Here is a 23,857-nt window from a genome sequence, read left to right on the forward strand (position 1 = left end):
CCCCTTTTACTTGTAATTAAGAGAGTTAGGGTCACAGCGGCATGAACAAATATAATGGTTTCAATCGACGCATCAGCAACTGATTGTAACAATGTTGAGACTGCGAGAAGATAATCAATGCATAAGTAACTTAAGTAGAGAGAAGAGAAAAAGGTAAAACCGTTGGCTACTGGGTTAAGAAATCTCCATACATTATTGAGTTTATGGCTAGTACAGAGATAGTGTGTAGCTTTATGTGATTTAGGTGACCTAAATTTAGAAGTAGAGAGTCTATTCAGCATCGGGTCCATAGGAAGATTGAAATCACCCATACAAATTATGAGCACATCATGTGATAAAAGATATACTTTGGCATTAAGGAAATCTCAGATTTGTGGATTGTCTATGTGGTTGGCATAAATGTTCAACATGTGTAGCTCATTTCACCAATCTGTAATTGCACCAGCTGTGGGTATCAGATCAGAGCTATGAGCACCAGAACTTATTCCAGTGCAAATTAGGCACTGAGGAACACTTTATCTCAAACTCTCTCGGGATGGAAATTACTAGTATTTTTGTGATCCAAGATTCGAGAGTCTCAATCACAGGAGGCCGATACTGACAGTAAGCCTTCTATTACAGTCCTCTGAGTCAGTGGTTTCCCAATTTAGGGTCTTGATCAGTTTGTCTGGGCTATGGATTTGTTTGCTTTGGTGACTACTGTGTCCACCAGAGCGCTGATCCTGGTTTCTGCATTAGTAAGTCTCATCTTTGAATCTTTTAAGTCCTGTCTGATTCCCACCATTTTAACCTGTAGAAGATCCATATTGGTTTTGGTACGCTGCACAATGTCATTAACTGCATTGAGTTTCTTTGGGATTTTATCAAGTGTAGTCATATTGTCCGCGTTATCTTTGAAAGGTGAATCAGGACATGGAGGATTTTGTTTGGACCTCTTTATGCTTTCCTTGGTATATTTTCATTTAGTTCCTTCACTTAAGACATCCTGGTAGTGTAACTGAGACTGCACTCAGTATACAGTCATATATGAAACCCCAACAATGAACGTAACACCCCAACACCATGATGGAGGAGAAGGGCCTGGTCACATATGTGCTGATCACTTATGAGATCATGTATGTGACAATGTAAGCTGCAGGAAGACAATTCGCCTTTATACCATTGATATAAGTGCTATCTACTACAGTTCCTTACAGTTGGAATGGGAATGGATGCACCGGTATATGCTCTACATCAGTGCCATTTGGCACATCTCTACACATTTGGAATGAGTGTGGATGTTGGTAATCTGCATTGTATACATGTACACTCTAGGAAGAGGCTAGGTTACAACAAGGAAAGAGGTGCAAACCGGAGCTTCATCACAAGCACTGCTCTGTAGATTAGGGAAGGATCATATGCTAGTAGACCTGTCACACCAGAGCACAACCCAAGGAAGTTGTGTGCCCGCAGTGAAGACAATAGTAGAGATTAAGAAAACAGTATTCCATACTGTGTGTGCTTAAACAAGACTGCCAAACATCCTCAGCATTAACCTCTAGTTGGTGACAGTATTTACGTGTAGGTTACTTGCCCCTGCTACACCTTAAACACAACGAGCCACTGGATCAGCAGGCATCACATATTCCTGAGTTTGGGGGCACTACACTCTGCCTGCCTTTGTAGAGGATGTTGTACAGGGCTGCGAAGCACACTGAGATGGTGGGTAAGGGTACCCCTTTCCCACACACGGCGCTCTGCTCACCAGCGTCAGAATGAGTTACCCTTGCAGCCGCTTACCCAGTCCGCCACACCAAGGATCCACCACTTCCTGGAATAATGTGAGAGCCCACTGGGGTCTTATTATAGGCACAACATGGGTAGCAAAGTGATGTTAAATCAGGAGATCCAAATGTCTCTGCCGTGCACCGCTATCTTCCTTCCTTGCTGAGTGCTATTGTCGGGCAAATTCAGAGCCAAACTACAGTTAACAGTATCGGACAGATATAGCACAGATCGCTCCTTCATTCTAGATGTCCTACGGTTTGGTCCTCTGTGGCTTGGCTGGCTGCTGAGGGAGCGAAACTGATGGGAGACAGGTGATCTCTGGAACTCACATGGGAGCCGTCATCTTACAGTACTCCAAGCTACTTCCCCCCCAAATTGCTAACTACTTTTGATATGTTTAATTTTGCACTAGATTCAGCTTATATCCTACTACATCATACTACGCTTTTGATATAAAGAGTAAGTAAACCGAGATTTACGCAGGTTGTGGACAGGGCGATGTTGTGACCATTTATTATAAGGAATAAAATACCACTCACGGTATATATTATAAGTATATTGCATGTCACCTTGGCGTTCCATTGACGTAAAGCGCCAAAGGCCGAACTCCATCTTATGTAGGCCCAGCTCAATCTTGGCTAATGGAGATTGCCATTTCCTCACTCTTAAACAATGGAAGTCGCCATTATTTCCAATTTATGAAGAATCATTGTCATGTCTGCCATTCAACGCTGATGTCTTCTGACCTTAACTTTTTAAGAACAATGATTGCATCAAGTTATTTCACCAATGACATAAATGCTACTCTTGATGCAACATTCTTCTGGGTCAACTATCTACTTTTCATCATGTCAAGGTTAACTAAGAACACATACAGACAGTCAAAATAATGTAGTCTGATTTGACATCTTTGTACCTTATATGTTCATAAGGAAACGTCTGGGACGCACACATTGATGCACACAATCTATGTCAGACATTTCTAAACTTATATCAGAAATTAAAATTTCTGATAAGATTTAGTATATAAAGACTACCACTTGTCACGAGAGGTTGATTACCCAGATTATCGCCCGCAATTCTGCCAGAGATCATCCCACCTACTGCCAGCACACTTGGTAGTTCCTAATCTCGTTTGAAGCCGATGAAGCTGAGTCCCAGAGGGAAAAAAAACTGCCACCGTAGCTTGTGTTTGCCCATCATTAGGAACTCTGTCTTTAAGCCTCCGCTGATAAAGACAGCCTTTGCTGTCAACAAGATATGCAGTGTATCTCTACTCCCTAAGAAACTCTAGACTGCAAGTTGCTCTCCCTTCCATGGTCTGTTAGTGTAATGCATGGAAGGGTGAGTATCCAAAATATCGAAATAAAAATATCGACCTACAATAATATCGATGTTTTAATTTCAATGGTACAGAATATCAATGTCAATAATTTCGATGGATAGAATATCGACCCTGTGGTAAGTAATATCAATGTTTTTAATATGGAAGTTAGTAATAGCGATATCAAATATATCGATGTTACTAATATCGATGCAAGTAATATCGAAGATAGTAATATCGATATCAAATATATCAATGTTACTAATATCGATATGTGTATTATTGTCATGTATTTTATTAATAATTTAATATGTATATGTGATATGTTTTTTGTTAAATGTACTACTAGTTTTAAAATATATGTATACAATTTTTATATGTTAATGTTTTTTTAAGTTAATTTTGTGTTTTAGTACTGTAGCGGGTTGTGGGTATATAGGGGAATTGGGTGGGAAGTAATTTAATTATACTAAATTCATTATTCATTTTTAGGAATTATAAATATATGTTGATTAATTTTTATGTTTAAGTTCTGTAGCGGGTTGTGGGTTTATAGGGGAATAGGGTGGGAAGTAATTTAAATGTAATTAAGTAATAATTTATTTTTAATAATTGGTATTGATAATAATATTATTGTTAATTAATTATTAACTGGTAATTAATTTTTATTAATTGGTAATTAATTTTGATTAATTGATAATTATTTTAAGTGGATTATTTCATTATTGGAGTGTGTTGTGTGTTTATAAGGGAATAGTGTTGGAAGTAATTGGAATTTAATTAAGTTATTATTAAATTAATTGTTGGTTATTGATAATTAATTTATTGCACATTACTTATTAATTGCTAATTAGTAAAAAAATACATTTTTTTGTTTATGAATATTAAATTATTGTAATCAATAATTGGCAATTAAATATTATATATTGATATTTTTAATGAATATATTATTAAGTAATTTGATTGGTAATTAATGTTTAATAATTAATATTTTTGGGTATACACCATTATTTAATTGTTCAATATGTGTTAATTGGAAATTACTTTTTCATAATGAATATGTGTTTGTTATTACAAAAAAATAATTGTTAATTGATATTAATTAATGGTTATTTATTGGTATTTATTATTAATTTTTTGTTAATTAATTATTCACTGGTAATTATGTTTTTAATTATTTTTGGGTATTTGTAAATAGTTTATAGTTATTTAATAATTAATTCATTAATAATTTTTAAATATTTTACTTATTTACAAGTATGTTGTTTTTAACTTCTACGCTATCCAACACTTTCCCTACTGTTCCACTCTCTGGAGATGGAATAGAAATTTTTACCCCTACGCTATCCAACACTTTCCCTACTGTTGCACTCTCTGGAGTTGGAATAGTAATTTTTACCCCTACGCTATCCAACACTTTCTCTACTGTTGCACTCTCTGGAGTTGGAATAGTAATTTCTACCCCTACGCTATCCAACATTTTCCCTACTGTTGCACTCTCTGGAGTTGGAATAGTAATTTTTACCCCTACGCTATCGAACACTTTCCCTTCTGTTGCACCCTCTGGAGTGGGAATAGTCATTTTTACCCCTACACTATCCTACGCTTTCCCTACTGTTGCACTCTCTAGAGTGAGAATAGTAATGTTTACCCCTACGCTATCCAAAGCTTTCTCTACTGTTGCACTCTCTTGAGTTGGAATAGTCATTTCTACCCCTACGCTATCCAACATTTTCCCTACTGTTGCACTCTCTGGATTTGGAATAGTAATTTTTACCCCTACGCTATCCAATACTTTCCCTACTGTTGCACTCTCTGGAGTTGGAATAGTAATTTTTACCCCTACGCTATCGAACACTTTCCCTACTGTTGCACCCTCTGGAGTGAGAATAGTCATTTTTACCCCTACACTATCGAACGCTTTCCCTACTGTTGCACTCTCTAGAGTGAGAATAGTAACTTTTACCCCTACGCTATACAAAGCTTTCCCTACTGTTGCACTCTCTGGAGTGGGAATAGTAATTTTTACCCCTACGCTATCCAACGCTTTCCCTACTGTTGCACTATGTGGAGTAAGTATATATATTAATTTATATGTATATGTTTAATTTATTTTAACATTAAGGGGCCGATTCCGAATCGGTAAAATCCAGTCCGAATCGCCTTATGGATAGTTTTTCCCATAGAATCATATGCTGAACCGTCCCCGTACGTACGATGTAGTACGATGCGCACCCAATGCAGTTCTCCGTAGGAATCGTACCAAGGACCGTACGACTCAATAATCCGTACGGATCAAACTTGGAACACGCAGTACGCGATGTCCGTACGGATCATAGCAGCTTCGTACGACCCAGCAAGTACGATTCGTATCGACACGTACTTGGTGGGTCGTACGGCATGTTTATGATTCGTACGGTTCTATGTGAGGGTCTATGTCGTACGGATTGACCCTTGTTTTTTGTACGGTTCGCACGGATTCGGATGGATTTTCTACCTACGGACGTACTACGCGATTTGGACGGATTTGTACAATTCGTACGGAAACGGCTAAGAATGCGAATCGTCGTGCGGATACGTTTCCCGAATCGGAATCGACCCCTATATGTATTAGTTATTATTTTAAAATATGTTTTAATATTTTTAACTATATTTCTTTTAATTATATGTATTATTTACTGAATTTTACATTATTATTAAAAGATGAAAAACCCCAATATTTCTAACATCGATATTTTGAAAATATTTTTTTCCGATATTTTTGTACTTGCCATTATGTAGATTGGACTTCGATATTTTTGTGTCGATATTTTTGTAGGTCGATTTTCTGTCCATCGATATTCTGCCAGACATTCACATGAGGGCTAAATTCAGAAAGGGTTGCTTGGGAGAACCCAGGCCGATTGGAAAGATCGCAAAGTTAGCTTAAGACAAAGTAAACCACTAGGTAAAGTGTTATAGAACATATCTGATCACTCCCCAACTAAAAGCACTCAAGTCACTGTTTTCTTTTTTTAATGAGGCAAGAAGCCAACGTAGAACACTGAAAAAAACATTGAACACTTTGATCGGTCAAACGTTTGCGGCAGCACTCTGAATAGGAAAATCAACTCACCAACCCCATGACCCTTTTCAATTAGCAGCTCTGGTCCATCCAACAACCCCCTCTTTATTTTTCAGCTATACTTTTGTAAGTTAACTCTTGCTACTTATCACACCCTCTATAAGCAGTACTTGCTGCGAGGTTTCTTTGAAAAAAAATTGGAAACCAAAAGCACATCTTTGAAGAACTTGAAAGCACTACCAGAAAAGCGAATCGGGGTAGGCTTATGTCGCCAAGCTCCATAGTGATCGCTTCCCAGCAATCTCCACTGCTCATCTAAAAAATATCCCATGCAAAGGAATGGAAATCCATGTAGCATGGAAACAAACTCTGCCCCTACTGCAGACAGCAAAACAAGTAGTGTGGCAGCACACAAAACTACATGCACAATGTGTGCAGATAATAATTTTAAAAACACTGAACAAATGTTTAACACTACATGGCAATTATAAGACAGCCTGACGGGTTTCTTTAGGGCTTAAAACCCCAAACACAAGCCATTCACATAGTAGGTTGGAAAGGGTGCAAAAACAAAAGTAGGTAAATAATGAAACGGGCCCTCGGTGTGACGCAAGAAGTGTAGTGATACAGTGTACAATACCCAACAAAGCCATAAAGTCTACTCTATGTGTATTTCACCTCATTCTACTGTTAACACGATTAAAAAGAGATCCCCTTTCTAAGATCAAAGGTAAAATCTGTTGGATCTTGACCAAGAAGGGATGCTGACCCAAGAGCAGGGCACCAGACACGGAGCAGTGCTTGGGGGGCAAAGGGCCATAGAAAATAAATAACATGCAACCGCCCCCCTGCTTTGCGCCCACCACATCAGAAAGCAGTAACAAGCATTTGCAAATAATTATTCGACAAGATTGCCGCTTCAAAGTTGCTCAACCCCCTTTCTCCTCACTCCTTGCAGTTCTTATGGGAATCTACGTGGAGGCAATGTGGCTAGTAATGTGAATGGAGCACCCCCATCTAATGGTGCATTGCTGGCTACGATGGGCTGCAATGGTTCCCGTAAATACTTGCTCTGCTGCCAAGCGTGGTGGAATAAGCTGCAAATGCAGAGTCTGTGTGCCACAGTTCCGAAATAGACGGATAGCTTAGGCGTAGGATAGCTTTATAAACAGAAATGCTTTCAGAAAAAAAGAGAGGCGCGTTGCCGCCATGGTAAAGGTGAAGCGCACTGGCAGTCACGCGGACAGTAATTAAAATTATTATGTGGGCCGTGCTAAAAAAAAGAAAGGCACGCGGCTGCCGTAGTTGAAGATGAAGCACAGCGGTTGTCGCACTGATTGTGATTAAAATGTATTATGCGGGTGAAGAGCTCTGAAGAGCTATTCTGATTTTTTTTTAAGTCCCTGGTAAGAAAGTAAATAGAAACTAGTGGAAGAGAACATGTCCAGGGGGCTATCCATGAGAGTCAACAATTGAGAAAACAGGTGGGACCATTATCCAATTAGAAGCAGCGTTTTTTAAAGGACACTCACAAAAGCCAATCAGAAGCTGGAGGCGGTCTGTAAGCCCCCTGACTGAATTCAGAATGTCGATAGACTGCTTGGCTCGACCTAAAAAGGTATGCTTTCATGTAGAACTGGTTCCAAAGTGTGATAGGCATGGTGTCAGTCAATGAGTTCCAATGTTGGAAGCTCTAGTCATTAAGACCCTCGTGGAAGCTGGACGCTGTGTGCACGCCCTACCTGGAATAGGAGCGCCTCCCTTTGACCTTGTGTGCTCGTATCAGGGGATCTCGTCAGCGCCTCGCCGGACCCGCTTCGCGGGTCCCGCAGCGCTTGGTCTGTGGACTGCTGACTGTTGTGAAGTAGCGCAGAGGACCGCGGGGCAGGTGAGAGTGTCAGCGGGGCTGCGAGCTTAAAGGCAGGGACTCCAGTGTCCAGGAGTCCCTGCGCGCCCGATTGCAGACACATGGGCTGCTCTCCCCGCTGGCCACGCCCCCCGCCAACTGTGTTAAAATCGGATCGTGTTGCCTGTTTCCCTGGGACCCTCGTGGAAGCTGGACGCTGTGTGCACGCCCTACCTGGAATAGGAGCGCCTCCCTTTGACCTTGTGTGCTCGTATCAGGGGATCTCGTCAGCGCCTCGCCGGACCCGCTTCGCGGGTCCCGCAGCGCTTGGTCTGTGGACTGCTGACTGTTGTGAAGTAGCGCAGAGGACCGCGGGGCAGGTGAGAGTGTCAGCGGGGCTGCGAGCTTAAAGGCAGGGACTCCAGTGTCCAGGAGTCCCTGCGCGCCCGATTGCAGACACCTGGGCTGCTCTCCCCGCTGGCCACGCCCCCCCGCCTATCAGCCTATCAGCGAGGTGTATAGAGTACAAAAGTCTTTAGGGCTTCCGCTTCGCGGGAGCGAGCCGGGAGAAGCCCAGGACAAGGGCGGGACCGTCGTAGGCCGGAGTAGGCCGGAGTAGGCTGGGCTGGGCCTACCCTCTTGTTCTGGATATTTGAGTCCCGGCCCAATTAGCCGATATAGTTTCCCATATACTACCTTCAAACTTTAGCTGCCATGCCGTCTCCGGTAAGGGAAGGAACCCCCATGAAGCAGGGAGGAGTTAAAAGCAAGACCTTAGATAACTATTTTCCCCGGGCCGTGGGTGATGGGGACAAGGAGAGCACCTTACTCCGGCTCAGGGCAGAGCGGAGACGCTCTATAGACAACCTGAAACACAGACCCCTTGGTGAATGCTCTACTTCACTTAGCGAAGAGTCGACATCTATAGACGATGTCCCCCTCCTGTTGAGAGATTGTACGAATACTCCACCAGTTCCATCTATGAGTCTAACCTCAGCCACTAGCCCAAGCCCAAGTAGAGTGACCATTGATCTCATTTCTCAACCCCCACCTGTCACAAAAGCTAGGAAAGCCAAACCTAAGCCAGCCACTGTACAAGGAGCACACGGGCCCCCCCCAAATAAACGTAGGAGGAAGTCGAGGGGAGCACAGGGCAAAAACAAACCAAAAATCCCTCACTCTGAGTTTGGGAGGTTATCAAAACTCCCCACACCGACCGTGAGATCAGCGGATGAATTAAACCCCAAACCAGCTGTACAGGATCCCTTGGCTCCCGCTCTGACAAAAGACACAGGAAATAATATAGCTAATGTCCCCCTTTCTGTTGCTCCACTAGGTAACCTTGAATTCTTGCTCAGGTCACTGCTATTACCAATTAGCGAGAGCATCAAAAAGGTCGAGATTAGACTCACCATCCTGGAGGCCACACTAAGTAGCATGAAAACCCCGGCTGGCCCCCAGGGAAGATTGCCGGAGCATATTTCCTCTCTTACGGCCCTCCAGCAGCCCCATAATAGGGCAATGAGCTCAGCCCCCCCACAGGCTGCGAATGCTGCGCCCCCCTCCCAATCTCTGAGGACTAATCCTGTACCAACCAAGTCACTTAATCCCATTAAGTCCACTCCTCTCGTAGACCCTGTCCCTCTGGCACAGCCTGTAGACAGTGTTGCACCGACACCTTTAATGAAGCTCCCCTCCAGGCCACGTAGGCCTAATCTACCTCCAGAGGCAAATGAGTTCACGGTAGTCATGGCGGGTGTCCCCCCACTAGAAGCGGGTGAAGCAGAGGATTTTTGCTCCTTAAAAAGCAGGGTAATTAAGTGGTTAAACATGAATAGACCCCTCCCAGTACATCTAAATAATGAAATAATAATGGTTAGAAGGGTGCCGTGGGTAGGGAGAACATATAAATCCATAATAGAGGACTGCATATTGGTGAGCTTCAGGGATGCTGGAACTGTCTCGCACATATGTCAAGACAAGAATAGATCTCGGGAATCGACCATTCAAACTCTTCAGGTGTCCTTCTTCTTCCCTCCTATCCCTGCCCCTGTACACCCGTTTCAAACCTATGACAACTGGGAGAGGGTTGGTCGGAGGGGAAGACATCATGAATTTAACCCCAGGCTACTATTTAACCGCCCAGAGCCACACTTTCATACTCTCAACCGGTTCAACTGTCTGAACGACCTTGAGGGGGTTGATTGACAAACGGATACTGTCCCTCTAGGAGATGGGGAAAATGGGCCCTTGGCAGAGGAGAGGGAGGAGCAAAGTCCCCTGGCACAGCAAATTCCATCGAGCTGGGTTGGGAAGTCTGGGTTAGATGGGCCCAGGGTTACAGATATTGAGTGCATAGGAGGGGGACAGGGGCCGGACACACAAGCGGCAGAGTGTGAGACACAAATGGGGCCCCAAGGGGGAACAGAGCGGAGTGGCAAGGTGCTGAGAATGACCTCTTGAACATAGCAGGTTTGGCAGGCAAATTTAACAATAAAGAGTGGCTTGATTACATTAGAAAATTCCATGTAATCAGCCTGCAGGAGACTTGGGCCCCGGAGAATAATTTTCATTTGCAGGGGTACAAGTGCTTCTTTGTACCCGCGCAAAAATCAAGATCAGGGAGAGCCATGGGAGGACTATCCATTTATATAGATTTAGATTCTCCAGGCAGTTGGTCCACCCCAGATTGGAACTCCTATGGGATCCAGGCTGTTCGGTTTTCCGGGAAGGGGCTAAGATTCACAGTCTTTAATATTTATAACAACGAGTTAGCGGGAAATCATACCTCACTTGTAGCTGAATTGGATCATAGGCTGAGTCAGGAAACATCAGCCCAGAAAAAGGGGCAGCCACATGCATTGCTGGTCATGGGTGACTTTAATTGCCACCTTTGCCCGGCTTTGGTCCCAACAAATTCAGACTGGTCCCAATGCCCCATGGAGAAGGGGCCGCACTTTTCCCATACCCTGACAGGGTCAGCCTTCAGTATGCTCCGGCTCAAGTATGATCTTGAGCATACTATTAACATGATAGGCGCGCAGAAGGATGGCACACTTCCACCCACATTCAAGGGCAGAGGATGCTCATCTGTTATAGACTATATTTTGGTCTCAAGATCCCTGCTAAATAAGATAATTAGTGTAGGGATTGAATGGAGCAGTTTCAGCGACCATAACCCACTCGTTTTGGAGCTGATATATAGGGCGGGTTTAAAAAGCAGAGAACATCGCACAATCATGGAGAGGGTAATAGACCAAGGCAGGAGACTAAAGTGGTCCAAAATAGACGGGGAAAAATTTTATAAGGCCCAGGTTGACGCTGGCAAATTTGCCATTTATGACTGCTTAGATACAGAAGTCCATGGATTAAGGTAACTGGAAGCATTCGATCAGATTGCCAATCTGATTGACGGACTCTTAAAAACTAGTGCGCCCACAAGGAATGACAGTAACCCTCGATGGTTCGATAAAGATTGCTCCAAAGCACTGAGGGAGCTTAAAAGTAGCCTTAAAATTAAACCAAGGGACCCCCAAAAAATCAAGGCGTGTAGGGAGAAATATAAAAAAGAGACTAAGAGGAGGAAATTCGCACTGCAGGCAGAAGCGTGGGCAGACCTCAGAGAAGCAGGGGAAAGGAAGGATTTAGCGGGTTTCTGGAGAATCATTAATAAACCAACTTTCCAGGAAAACGACACCCCGGAAATAGGGTCTAATATACTTCCAGAACAGTGGGTCACCCATTATAGGGGTCTGTATAATCATGAGCCCGGTACTCCCGTAGAGTCACGTGAAACTCTAATTCAGGTCTCAACGGTTGTATTTACTATCAAGGAGACCACTGCTGGGATAGAGGGGCTGACTAAAAACAAAGCCCCGGGCCCTGATGGAATTCCCCCCGACCTGTTTTTAAGTAGCATAGAACTCTGGGCTCCTTTAATGACCAGGGTCATAAACACTGCCATTACCTGTGGTCTACCACCGTCCTGGTCTAAAGCGATAATTGTGCCGATTTTTAAGAAGGGCAATAGGGACGATCCTAAGTGCTATCGCCCTATCTCCCTGATTGACGTATCGGCTAAACTCCTGGGGAGGGCGATCCTTAACAGGCTGTCCGTGTGGACCGAAGAAAATAACATCTTCTCGGACACTCAATATGGATTTAGGACAGGGAGGTCCACTAGCGATCAATGCCTGAACCTTCACATGCTGACTGCCAAATATACCATGGCTAGTGATGAATCGATCTATTTGGGATTCATGGATTTGGCAGCGGCTTTTGATCACGTCAACAGGGAGAAATTGTGGGGCATGATGTCCAGTATGGGGATAGAGAGTGGCCTAATTAATATACTTAGGGAATTGCACAGCGACACCACGGCTAAGGTTCGATATAACAGGGAGGGGGGACTGACCGACTCCTTTCCCTGCATGAGTGGAGTCCGGCAAGGCTGCATTCTCGCCCCTTTTTTGTTCTCCCTTTATATTAACAATTTGGAGCAGTATCTGTTAGGTTTAAAGTCAGATTGTCCAAGGGCGGGGTCGCGTCATATTCCTGTTCTGCTCTATGCAGATGATGCGGTCCTGATTGCACGCACGCCCAGGAGCCTAAAAATTTTGATCAACGGTTTTGTCAAGTTCATGGGTGCCCTAGATCTTTCAGTTAACCTGGGCAAATCTTACGTGCTCCTGGCTGGTCAAAAAATTTCCTCTAATTTTATTTACAGAATAGGAAGGCACATAGTAGAAGAGGTCAAAACATTCTCTTATCTAGGTGTAACTTTTGATGGTGCCTTACAGTTTAAAGCCCTGGTGGATGAGCGTTGTAGCAAAATGATCGCTTCTAACGGGGCAATAGCAAGTTACGGTAGGAGGTTAGGCAGATGGAGCCGGAGCAGGTGATGAACCTGTATAGCTCCGTATCATGCTCTAAAGTAATCTATGGGGCAGAAGTATGGGGCTTTGTCAATACCATTAAAATTCAACGGGAAGAAAACAAATATTTAAAATCCATCTTGAGGGTACCCCCAAGTACTGCTGCCCTCATAGTACACAGGGAATTAGGGAGGCCACACCTAGATGATTTGGTAAAACTCAGGCCAATTGTGGCCTGGTTAAAAATTTGGGTCAATCCTGATGCGTCTCTAAGCAGAGAAATTCTATCGGACTGCTTAGAGAGGGACAAATGTATGCGTATTCCCTGGCTCAATTACGTAAGGAATACCCTAGAGGAACTAGGCTTTGGGAATCTCTTCACTAACCCTGCAACAATTGTAGCCCAGCATAAGATGCAAGTAAGGAAAAATTACCTAGATCTGAAAAGTCAACGCAGAGCTGAGGCTGAAGGGCTTAAAAAGACTGTGAGGGCCCACAACCTGGTGAAGAGCGTTGAGGGTATGGAGACATATTTATACCTTATGCATAACGCACAGGATAGATTCTTGATGTGTCGCTTTAGACTGAACCTACTTCCATTTATGTTGGCATCACCAGCAGGATTTGCAACATCAATCGAACAGAAGGGATCCTGCGGCTGCGACAATATGTCTCCGCAGGATTCCCTTCATTTTGTTCTACTCTGTCCTTTTTTTACAATGCCCAGGCGTAGATTTCTTGTAAATGTTTTAAAACAAGCCAAACTGGAACATGCTAGGGAGGGATTAGCCTTTTTACAAAAAGCATCGGACCCCTTAACACTGTGTTGTATAATGAATTTTATTAAGGTAGCGGTCCGCCTAAGGCTAACTAGGGGAGATGAATGAAATGTTTTTGATTTTATCCCTCTTAAAGTGTTATTCTTCCTCTTGCCTGTGTTCCACGTTAACACTAATAATTTTTATAAGGATCTTGTAAATGTTTAATGATTTTTTATTCATGTATATATGTGTGTGCTTTTATGGTGATTTTTAATCATCGAATAAAGATTCTTTGAATTGAATAGTCATTAAGCCACATTTCATTCCTGCCACGCTGTCAGTCAGCAGCAACCTGGCACTGAAATACCCTCACCATTGACTGTGGAGGTGCCTTACAAACGAGCTCCATTCAAAGCCAGACCCCAGCTACCACCAGGAGTACTGGTACTCTCCCAGCCCAGGAGAAGTTCCAGTAATCAAGGGGAGAAATCTGAGAATTGCCAGTACTCAGTACCGGTGAGTAACGGCCCATTTAAAGCACTGGCAACAGTCAAGTGCATGATGATTACCAATGAACTGTCTGCTCACTATTTTGGTACAGTTATTCACAATATCCGGCTCGGTGGCTTGCATTCAGGGCAAAGACCTCCCTGAGCCTCTTCCTAGCGTTGTCTTCAGAAGCACCTAATGGTTTCCTCATCTCTGTAGTCTTTGCCTGGGTTGATTACTGCGGGGATTTTCCATAAGTTGTTTGCAGTATCTAACATGGGCTTGAAAAGTATTTGGATTCCACCATGAGGTGCATATATCCAGTAGGTTTAGTTCCAAGTGTATCCTGGCTGTCATACCTGTTGCTAGCAGTTCAGATAATTTGGTTAAAATGTGCAAAGACAATATAACGTGTTTAAAATGTGCAAACCTTTATCTTTCTCATTTTAGTGCCCTGGCTGCAGGTCCTTGGTGGAACGCAGAGACAAGAACAACATGAGAGTCTTCTGTACCATCTGCAAAGCCAAGAAAGGGAGCAACTATGAGTTCTGCTGGCAGTGTCTGAAACCCTGGAAAGGTGGCGGAAAATCCTCTGTGGGGTGTGCGAATAAGGAGTGCAAAGACCACATCTTGGTGATACTTAAGGAATGCAAGGTCATCGACCTGCCTGACAGTGACATAAAGGGCTGCCCCTCCATTCGTGCTTGCCCCACTTGTGGTTTCCTCATTGAGCACAAAGAAATGTGCAAGTATGTAATTTGCTGCAGTTGCGGTGTGGAGTTCTGCTTCGCCTGTCTCAACACTGCTCAGGCCTGCCAAACAATGAAGCCAGCAGCCAACTACATGACCTGTGACATGCCTGTTGCTCCCAAGCAAACCACTATTCCGGTCTGGTCAGGGGGAACACAATGTGCAAGCCTGTCATCCCAAATGAATGAAATATCCATCTAGGTCTAAATTTGACCTTTATTCTTAGGTGCATGCTTGAATAGGCAAATCTATTGATATTGTGTGCCTTGCTATAATTCTGCTTATGAGCCCCCTCTTTCTTTTAAAACACATTTTATTATTTTATGCATCATATATCATCAACAACATTACAGGGTAATACAGTCATGCTACCATATCTGAGTGCAATTTAGTATTTCAAAATAACTGAAGACAGGGCAGTTATCATCATCATCAAAACTTACATCGGTTTTACAAATAAAAACCATAAAAGACAGGGCAGTCAATTGTTCCCTCATGACGGCCATTTATTTATGCGCTTGAGAGACTCTCGGAAAGAGGGATTTCACACTTCATTTTCAAGAGAAAAAGTCTCCACCAAGGCTGCTCTCATGCTATCTGAAGAACAACAAGACAGATGAAGAGTGTCATTGTCCAAAGGCAAGTGACAGACTGGAAAAATATGAGCCATGAGCTGGTTTGAGTGTATGCCATTTCGAAGCTCTTATTTCCAGCAAAAGTTTGGTGCTAATGTAAACATTAACTAGGACAAGGGAAGAAGGGAATTTACTGTCTTCATCAATTGAATTAAAGATTGACATCAATCCTGTTTCCCATTCTTTTGCTATTTGTATGTATCTTCATTTTGTTCACCATAATGTTTATATCTGCAATTACACGTGTTCATATCTTCTGCACTAATACAGAGCTCTGATATACTAATAAAGCCTTCTACAAACAATGATGTTTGTTCTTGTGTGCCTGCATCCTTCAGGAAAAGTTGTTCCAGCTACCTACTGAAATAAAACGTATACCTGGCAGTCTCTGACTAGAGCTGATACCTGCATGTGTTATCTCTAGACAGATTGATGGAGATGCATCGGACGATATTGATTGGTTAATCCCATTCAAGCTAGTAAATTGGTTCAAGCCCTCGCTTCTCAGAGGGCCAAGGCGAATCTAGTGGGTCTTGATTACAAAGGGACGTGCGAAAATGCATCAGTATTATGAACCTATGCATCTCCCTAGAATTCCAACTGTCTCTTTCTGTAATGTTGAGCTCAGAAAACATGACATATATTTCCAAGAAATTATTTTATAGAAACATGTCATTTTCATATTTGAAAATTATTAAACTAATAAAATCTATCATAGATTAAAAATAAGTCAACAATTCCAAAGTTCACGAACCAAAATAATCAATCCCAATTTAGGTAAATATCCTCCTAATTTCAATACTAATTAAGAGACCCAAGAAATTATTCTATAATGGGAAATAACTCCTGACGCATAACATTGATATATCTTGCAATAGCAATCACTATGTCAAAAATGTTAATTGAGAATAAATTGGCTAGCGCATCATTCAGAGTTCAAGAAAAGCTTTATTCGAATGTTAAGAAGAAATAATAACAGCACACAATAATAACATACAAAAACAATTTCATAAAAAAATTCATGAATAAAAAAACATTACGAATATTAACAATTAAATGAATTACATTGCGACAGTCATAAAATTGTAACCATCGTTACTGCGCAAAACGAGCATTCAAGTAACCATAATTTTCCTGAGATAAAGCACTTTTTCAAGAAGGCTAAAACACTATTTTTATTCACTAATAACTGTAAAGACAATAGAGCCGGGCGACATTGACGTAGTCCAGATCTCTTTAAAATAGGGACTAAGATCAATCGCCTTTACAGAATAAAACAACATGGATCGTAGTTTGGGGGGAAGAATAATCACAAGGGCAGGGCCGGAGATCGTGAGTCCATTCATTCATAACAGGGAAAGTAACTAAGCAATGAAAAGTCCCCAGCCTAAAACGGGTCAATAAAAACCTGTCATAGGCCCCGGGGACGAAAGATAAATAGGGTTGAATGTTAAAAGTGGATAATATCAGTTGATTGTGCAGGACAGTGGGCTTTAAAATCTCTGAAGTCATTCTTAAGGTATCCAGCAGAGTTAAACACTATTTTCTCAAATCCTTTCTAGTTACTGTATTCATAGAGGAAGGATTTAAAAAGTACTGTAAGTGGCCCAGATCCTTAAAGAAATCGTGAACATATCTCAGCCAGGGAATCCTCATCGCTCCTTCTAATTTCATGATGTCTAAGAGAATATCTCTATTCAGTTTGGTTTCGTCTTTCGTCCATAACCTGTGCCACTATAGCACAGGCTCTATCCTAATTAGATCGGAGATGAACGGGATACCCAATTCAGCGTGGCAGACACACCCTGAGGTACCACTAGGTGCGGCTAAAATATATTTTAGAAAGGAGTTTTCAACTGCCTGTATAGGGGAGAGATCGACAAACCCCCAAACCCCACTCCCATAAAGAACTGCAGAAACACCTTTAGCCTTATATATCTTAGTTAATTCCTCAGGAGGGCGTTTGCCAAGTTTCTTGGCGAAGATAGTGAATGCAGACGTAGTGCGTAAAAGGGCCAATTTTTTCGCAGCTACTGCTTGTACCCAGGAATCATTCTGTGAAAAAAGAATACCCAGATAGGAGAATTTTTTAGTGGCCTAATCCTTTGTCCTGCAATAAATATATCTTTATTTATCTTAAAACCTCTGCCACAGCGCATAATAAAAGTTTTTGTGGAGTTGACCCTTAAACCCAACTCTTTCATAAAAAGGGTAAAGCTATCCACAACTCGTTGCAATCCCACCTGTGTTCGTGACATTAAAACAGCGTCGTCTGCGTACAATACGGCTGGTATTGGACGGCCGTCTGCCTGGGGAAAGTCCCGGTTATCTTTACACAGGGCTTCCTCGAGCCCGTTTATATACAGATTAAAAAGGAGTGGGGCCAGGACACAGCCCTGCCTGACTCCACTCCTAATCAGGAATGCGGCCGAACACTCGCCCTTCAGGCCGTAGCGAACGTGTGCCTTGGCATCACGATAAAACATATTGCAGATCAGATTGGATTGAATTTTCATCAGCCCAATCCAATAAGCACTCTAATATAACCCGGCCCGCAACCTTCGTGATGGAATCCAGCAACGAGATCGGTCTGTAGCAGCCCGGGTCATTCCTATCTCCTTTTTTGAAGATGGGAATAATGGTAGACTCTACCCAAGTGGGTAGGAATCTGGCGCTCAACTCGCATTAAGAACTTGTACAAGAAGAGGCCCCCACAAAGGTATAATTGACTTAAACAAGTCTATGGGGACCCCGTCTGGTCCAGGAGCCTTGCCGCCCTGCCTGGCGTGTAGGGCCCTCTCAACTTCCTCCAGGGTAAACGCTAAATCTATGGAGTAGGGAGAATCGTTAGTGTCTCGAATCTCTGCAAAAGGTTGAGTTCCTCCATAAACCTGAGTAAAGTGCTCTATCCACAGTTTCTCCGTGATGGCTATCTCAATGGTGGGGCCAGTATCATTAGATAAAAAAGGTGTTCTGATTATCTTCCAAAAGCCTGTGCTGTCATTAGTTACTGAGGCCAAATGCAGAGCCTCCCAAGCCTCTTTTCTTATCAAATATTTCCTATCTTTAAGCACTTGTTTATAGGCCTGTCTAGCTCTCCTAACTCCCATGACGTTCCTTGGCTTCCTATGCAATTCTTCTTTTAACAGTGAGTGAAATTTGGTACACTTTGAATCAAACCATCCACTCTGAGCCCTCTTTCTTTTGTGTTGCCTAATGAGGGACTCTCTAATTACCTTAGTTATTGTTTGAAAGGAGACCAGTAAAGCAAAAAGCAGCAAAAAGGAAAATGGCGTTTAAACTTCTAATAAGCCATGCTAACTTAACATGCACTCAACAAGAGGCCCATAAACCACACTACACCCCCCCCACCACCCTCCCCCCCCATGTTCGGGAACACTCGGCACTCAGGGCAAACATTATAGAACGCAGAGTTCTTCTAGGATTGAAAATTTAAAAAAAATTCAAATCAGTGAATACAAACACACGTGGCCATGGTGTGTGAAAATACCTCAGATATATAACGAAAAAGAAAGACAAAAATCAAAAATATTCACGAGTCCAGCACGTGTCTATGAAGCAAAAAAAATAATTAATACTTCAGTCCAACAACGTCTAAGCGCCAAACGTTGCAACTGCTTCCAACAAGAAGTCATTGTTGTCATCCATGAACATTTCAGCCATCCAATTAAGCAAAGGCAAAGAACATACATGTTCCTCAATTGCCGCAGCCTCTAGCATCATCAGAGGACAACTCGGGCTTATTTCAAGATAACTGTGATCCAGAAAGTCATTGGCCGCAGTCCAAATGTTCCAATTGCCTAGAACCCCATGTGCCGCTGAGCAGGCCATAATCCCGGAACTAGAACAGTCTATTTCATGAGCAACTAAGGGACTCATTAGTAGATCAAAATCCAGATCAGGAGACACGGTGTTGCAGAGTCACAAATACAGGGCCCATTCGAATTCACAAACCAGGCAATGGAAAACAGGCTGCACGCAAGTGAAGAAAGAGAACTGGAAGGATAAACCATACGCCACACTTCGAGTCGCCAAAGGCAGCACACCATAGTATTCTAGCATCTGGTCACGCAGGTGGAGCAGCCGGGACTGTACTTCGAGGGGCACATATGGTGCATCCATTTTGCAATAAACAAAATAAAAGCAGTATGCCGGCGCCCAAAGCCAGGAGCAAGGGGAAACCTCCAAAGACACTCGAACAAATCGAATGAAAAAATGCAGGGATCACACCGAATATAGTCTGAAACGAGGTAACAAGGCCAGAGCATACTACTTTAAAAAAATGCGCCAGGCCAGTAGTCAACGAGGCATTAAAGATTGTGTGGATCAAAGCACCGAAGTACAAGGGCAGGTCCGTGTTTTATAAGGCATTTACTTCAGTACGACTATTTGCAACGTGAAGGACAAATGTCTCACGCCAGATGTAAGGGGAACTTCCTTCTGGGACAAAAGAGCTCTTATTCTGCTCATCTTGTTGAACTCTGCTTTCAAGGTCGGAATCGAGGGCCAGATGGAAGCATCAAGCCTGGGGAACGGTAACAATGTAAGCGATAACGGCGTGCATCCCACAACACTCATTATTTAATAATAACTAATAAATAACTACCATTAGCAAGCAGTGTGAATGTAGGTGTAATGGCCGGGACTGAGGTGCCTTTTAAAACAAACGCTAAATTTGGTGCAAGCACATTACACGAGCCGTGCAACTGAAGATTTCTGCATGTCAATGAATGGTTGGGTGTAGTGATGCAATCTTAACCATTCAAAAACACTTCCTTACCATTCCTCAAACATCTGTAAGTGAATGGGAGATTTCAAACTTCATGAAGATATGATCCACCCAAGGGCTCAAATCTCCCTATAACATAGTGTTTCATGCAATTCTCGAATTTGAAAAGAGAGAATGGTAAGGTTATTAACGCGTGGATAAGCCAAACAGCGAATTTGCTTCCGCTACAGAAAAAGGCAATGGTTCTAATTTCTCAATATGCAACAGGGAAAATGTGGCATCTTTCATTGACATAAATTGCTGTTTCATAGTCAAATTAAAAGGCAGAAATAACAAGCTTGTGTTCATGGAATCCCATGGAACGCGACCATTCTTTAACGTTTGCAAAGCCCAGGCAAACTGCATAACAGAACGCAATTGATTTTGCACATGATACAACACTGCAACATCTTCTTGCACAATATCAACCACAGATGACACAATATTATCTAACGTGTAAATTCGGGAAGAAAGGGTGTTAATGCTATTATCTACAACAGCAAGCACGTTTTCTAAATTGGCCTGATCTATATCTCTAAGCCTAGAAGCAGCTTCAATTTGAGATAGTTTCCAAACTTCATTGTAAGCAGCATATATCCATCTTTTCGATCAGCCACCCGCAGGGCCTTTCACAAAATCATTTAAATCAACAGTTTCAGTGAGTTTGGACAAATGCGACTCAACAGATGCTAAGGATGAATGTCTGAGCCAACTCTGGCAGAATTTGCCAACAGAATAGGTGGTGACTGAATAGTGAGTCTGAAAACGTGGATCAACTCTAACTGCCGTATAGCCAGGGGTCAGACATAGAAAGCGGTGCTGGCAGGAATCTGCACTTTTTTGCCATAGCAACCAGACTTCAGGATTAATGCTGGAAACATTAAAAGAGGAATTGCTAAACAGCGCCTGTATTTCACTCAAGGGTGTACTAGTAAAATTATTCCAATAGGGGAATTCACCCAAATCAGCAAAAGAAGGAGCATTTAATTTTTTAGAAGTAGCCAATCCAAAGCATGTGATTTGTGAAATAGTATCATTCAGGAACAACATTTGGTTCGGGATGAGACATGCACGATGCAAAGCCTCAGTGCCTTGCACTTGCCAAATTTTAGAACCCCAGATTTAAGATCAATAGTATCTCTCCACAGTCCATAGCCCCCAACAGCCAACTAGTCCATAAAGGACTTCGAATAAAGTAATTTGGTGTGGGTAAGTCTAACCTTGGAAAAAGACTCTCCAGTCAATTTGAAATAAAATGCATTAGGGTTTGATTGATCAAAATCAGTAAAATAGGAAAGCTTTAAAAAAAAAATTCTCAAGCTGCCTTCCACTGGTGCGGAACAATGTTCCCACTGTGTGAAATTAACCATGCTTCTAAATGAGCTAGTCTTATGCAGAAAGTGATTGCCAAAATGTTGGTAACAGTACAAATCACCATAATTCGCAGACTCTAAATATAAATCTTCAGCATCGAAGGCAGCATAATATTTCAAATCAGTAAACAAAGCTTCCACAGCTTTAACATCCCAATCATCAGAGCAAATATTTTGTTTAACCACATCCCCCATAGAAACACGGAGTACATTGGGAACATTAATAACCTCTGTGGGACCATGAATCTGGAACTTTACAGCATCCCATACAATCCCATCCAAAACGGGCCAAGCAGTTATATTCACAAATGTCTGGTCTCTCTTCATGATGTGCGAAGAGGAGTGGGGAGCCAAAACTCCATCAATCACTCGTATTGATGTTCTTTCTTCAACATAGTGTCCATTGATAAAACAAAAAAAATATACCACAAATCCTATGGACATGAACAAAAAAAATTGCAATAAGCACCAGCCAAATGTAAATCCAAGGAGAGATCAAAAAATGTTTTTTAAACCAGGTAGCAAAAATCGAAACTTTTGAAGAGGTCTTTGATGTGGATGAGCCAGTAACAAAAGAAAAACTGGATTGATTAGCCACATGGGTCTCCAAATCAGGCATAGACAAATCAGTTGGGTAAGTATATTTAGTGTCATTAAGAGGATCACCAGCAGGTAGATTCAATATAGGATTCGTAAGTGGACTCATTTCAATGGCAACATCAGACCCGATGGCAAGATCCGGGGCAAAAACAGAGTGCCGCACCATCGCTGGACACGAAACCGCAGGCGTCATACTATACAGTATCGGCCACCCTGTGTGGTTTGACATGGTCAATTGAAATGTACCTGTTCCTCTTTTGCCCAGGAAGAGGAGGTAAAATGACTGTTCTTGTACCCTGCACACCAAGCACGGCAACTGGAGCTCGATAGGAAGGACCAAATTCTTTCTTGTTGTCGATCTTCTCTCGGACCAGTTCTCCAACCTGGGGTAGCCAGCCGACTACCGGAATCTGCAACGCAGCTTCACACGTGGAGGGCAAGTGTTCCTTTGCAAGACTGTCTCTGGTTTTTGTAGGTTCTGCAAAACATTAGAATGTTCATCCACGTCAAAGGATGCGGCTCCCGCAGCCATGTCTAGCCCGTCAAGGACCGGAACAAATATCTTGATGCCAAAGAGCATTTCGTATGGGGTCCACCCACCCAGAGACCTTCTAGGGAGATTATTAAGTGCACGTTGTACGCTATTCAAGTGGGTGAGCCATTCTCTGCCAGCACCTAACACCTTCGCTGTGAATGATTGCTTTAAATCACGGTTCATCTGCTCCACAACATTATTGCTCTCAGGCCTGTATGGAGACGAAAATTTGACTCGGACCCCCAATGAACCCATGGCATCCTTGTATGCCTTAGAGTCGAACGATGGACCCTGGTCCGAATGGAAGGTGCTGCATGCAAAAATTCCCATAAAGACACGCAAATCTCTTATGACAGTTCTGGCATCAGCGCTCCTTTGAGGCCACACCCACACAAAGCGCATGCAAGAGTCAACTGCTACTAAGATGTACTTATACACAGTATTAGAGGAGAAAGGACCACAGTGATCTAAATAAACACATGCAAGTGGCTTATTAGATATGTACAACTGAGTTTGGGGCGGGCGTGCAGCAGAAGAAGTCCTAATTTGCTGACAAATGCCACATTGAAGGACAAAATCATGTGTCTGTTTATACAAACCCCGCCACCATTATCGTTGTTGAAGGAGAGATACAGTAGCTGACACGCCGGCATGTGCCGAAGCTATCCCGGCGTGGGCTGCTGTAATCAAAGCCTGTCTGTGGTCCGCGTTGGGAATCAGTCTGTCACCAACGTCGTTAATTCTCACATAAGGAACTTTATCGGGACTTAAGTGATGAGTACTTCGAAGGGAAACCCTTAGGATAATTACCTCCCTTCTCAGTTGCGGCAATAGCTGACAAGATGTCATCATCAATCTTACGCTTGGAACCTGTAACCACGGCCACTGCAAATGTTGCTACTGCTGTCTTCGCAGCCTCATCCGTGAGACAGTTGCCAACAGAGTGAACTCCCACACGCTGATGACCCAGAGTATGAATTAAGAAAACGAGCGGGAGCCGTTCTTTAAGCTCCGCCACTCGAACCCAAATCATTTTATGTTTTATCGTGC

General features: G+C 42.8%; 1 protein-coding gene across 1 annotated transcript in view; it reads left to right on the plus strand.

Annotated features, from left to right (window-relative positions):
* Positions 1–15,678, plus strand: part of LOC144791493 (uncharacterized) — a 63,905-nt gene extending 48,227 nt beyond the window's left edge. The window contains exon 4 of the mRNA XM_078666189.1: positions 14,576–15,678. Coding sequence (XP_078522315.1) covers positions 14,576–15,076 — 501 coding nt within the window. The 3' untranslated portion in view covers positions 15,077–15,678. The remainder of the gene's footprint in view (positions 1–14,575) is intronic.
* Positions 15,679–23,857: the final 8,179 nt, after the last annotated feature.

Source organism: Lissotriton helveticus, chromosome 11 (genome assembly GCF_964261635.1).
Source record: "Lissotriton helveticus chromosome 11, aLisHel1.1, whole genome shotgun sequence".
Lineage (NCBI taxonomy): Eukaryota > Metazoa > Chordata > Amphibia > Caudata > Salamandridae > Lissotriton > Lissotriton helveticus.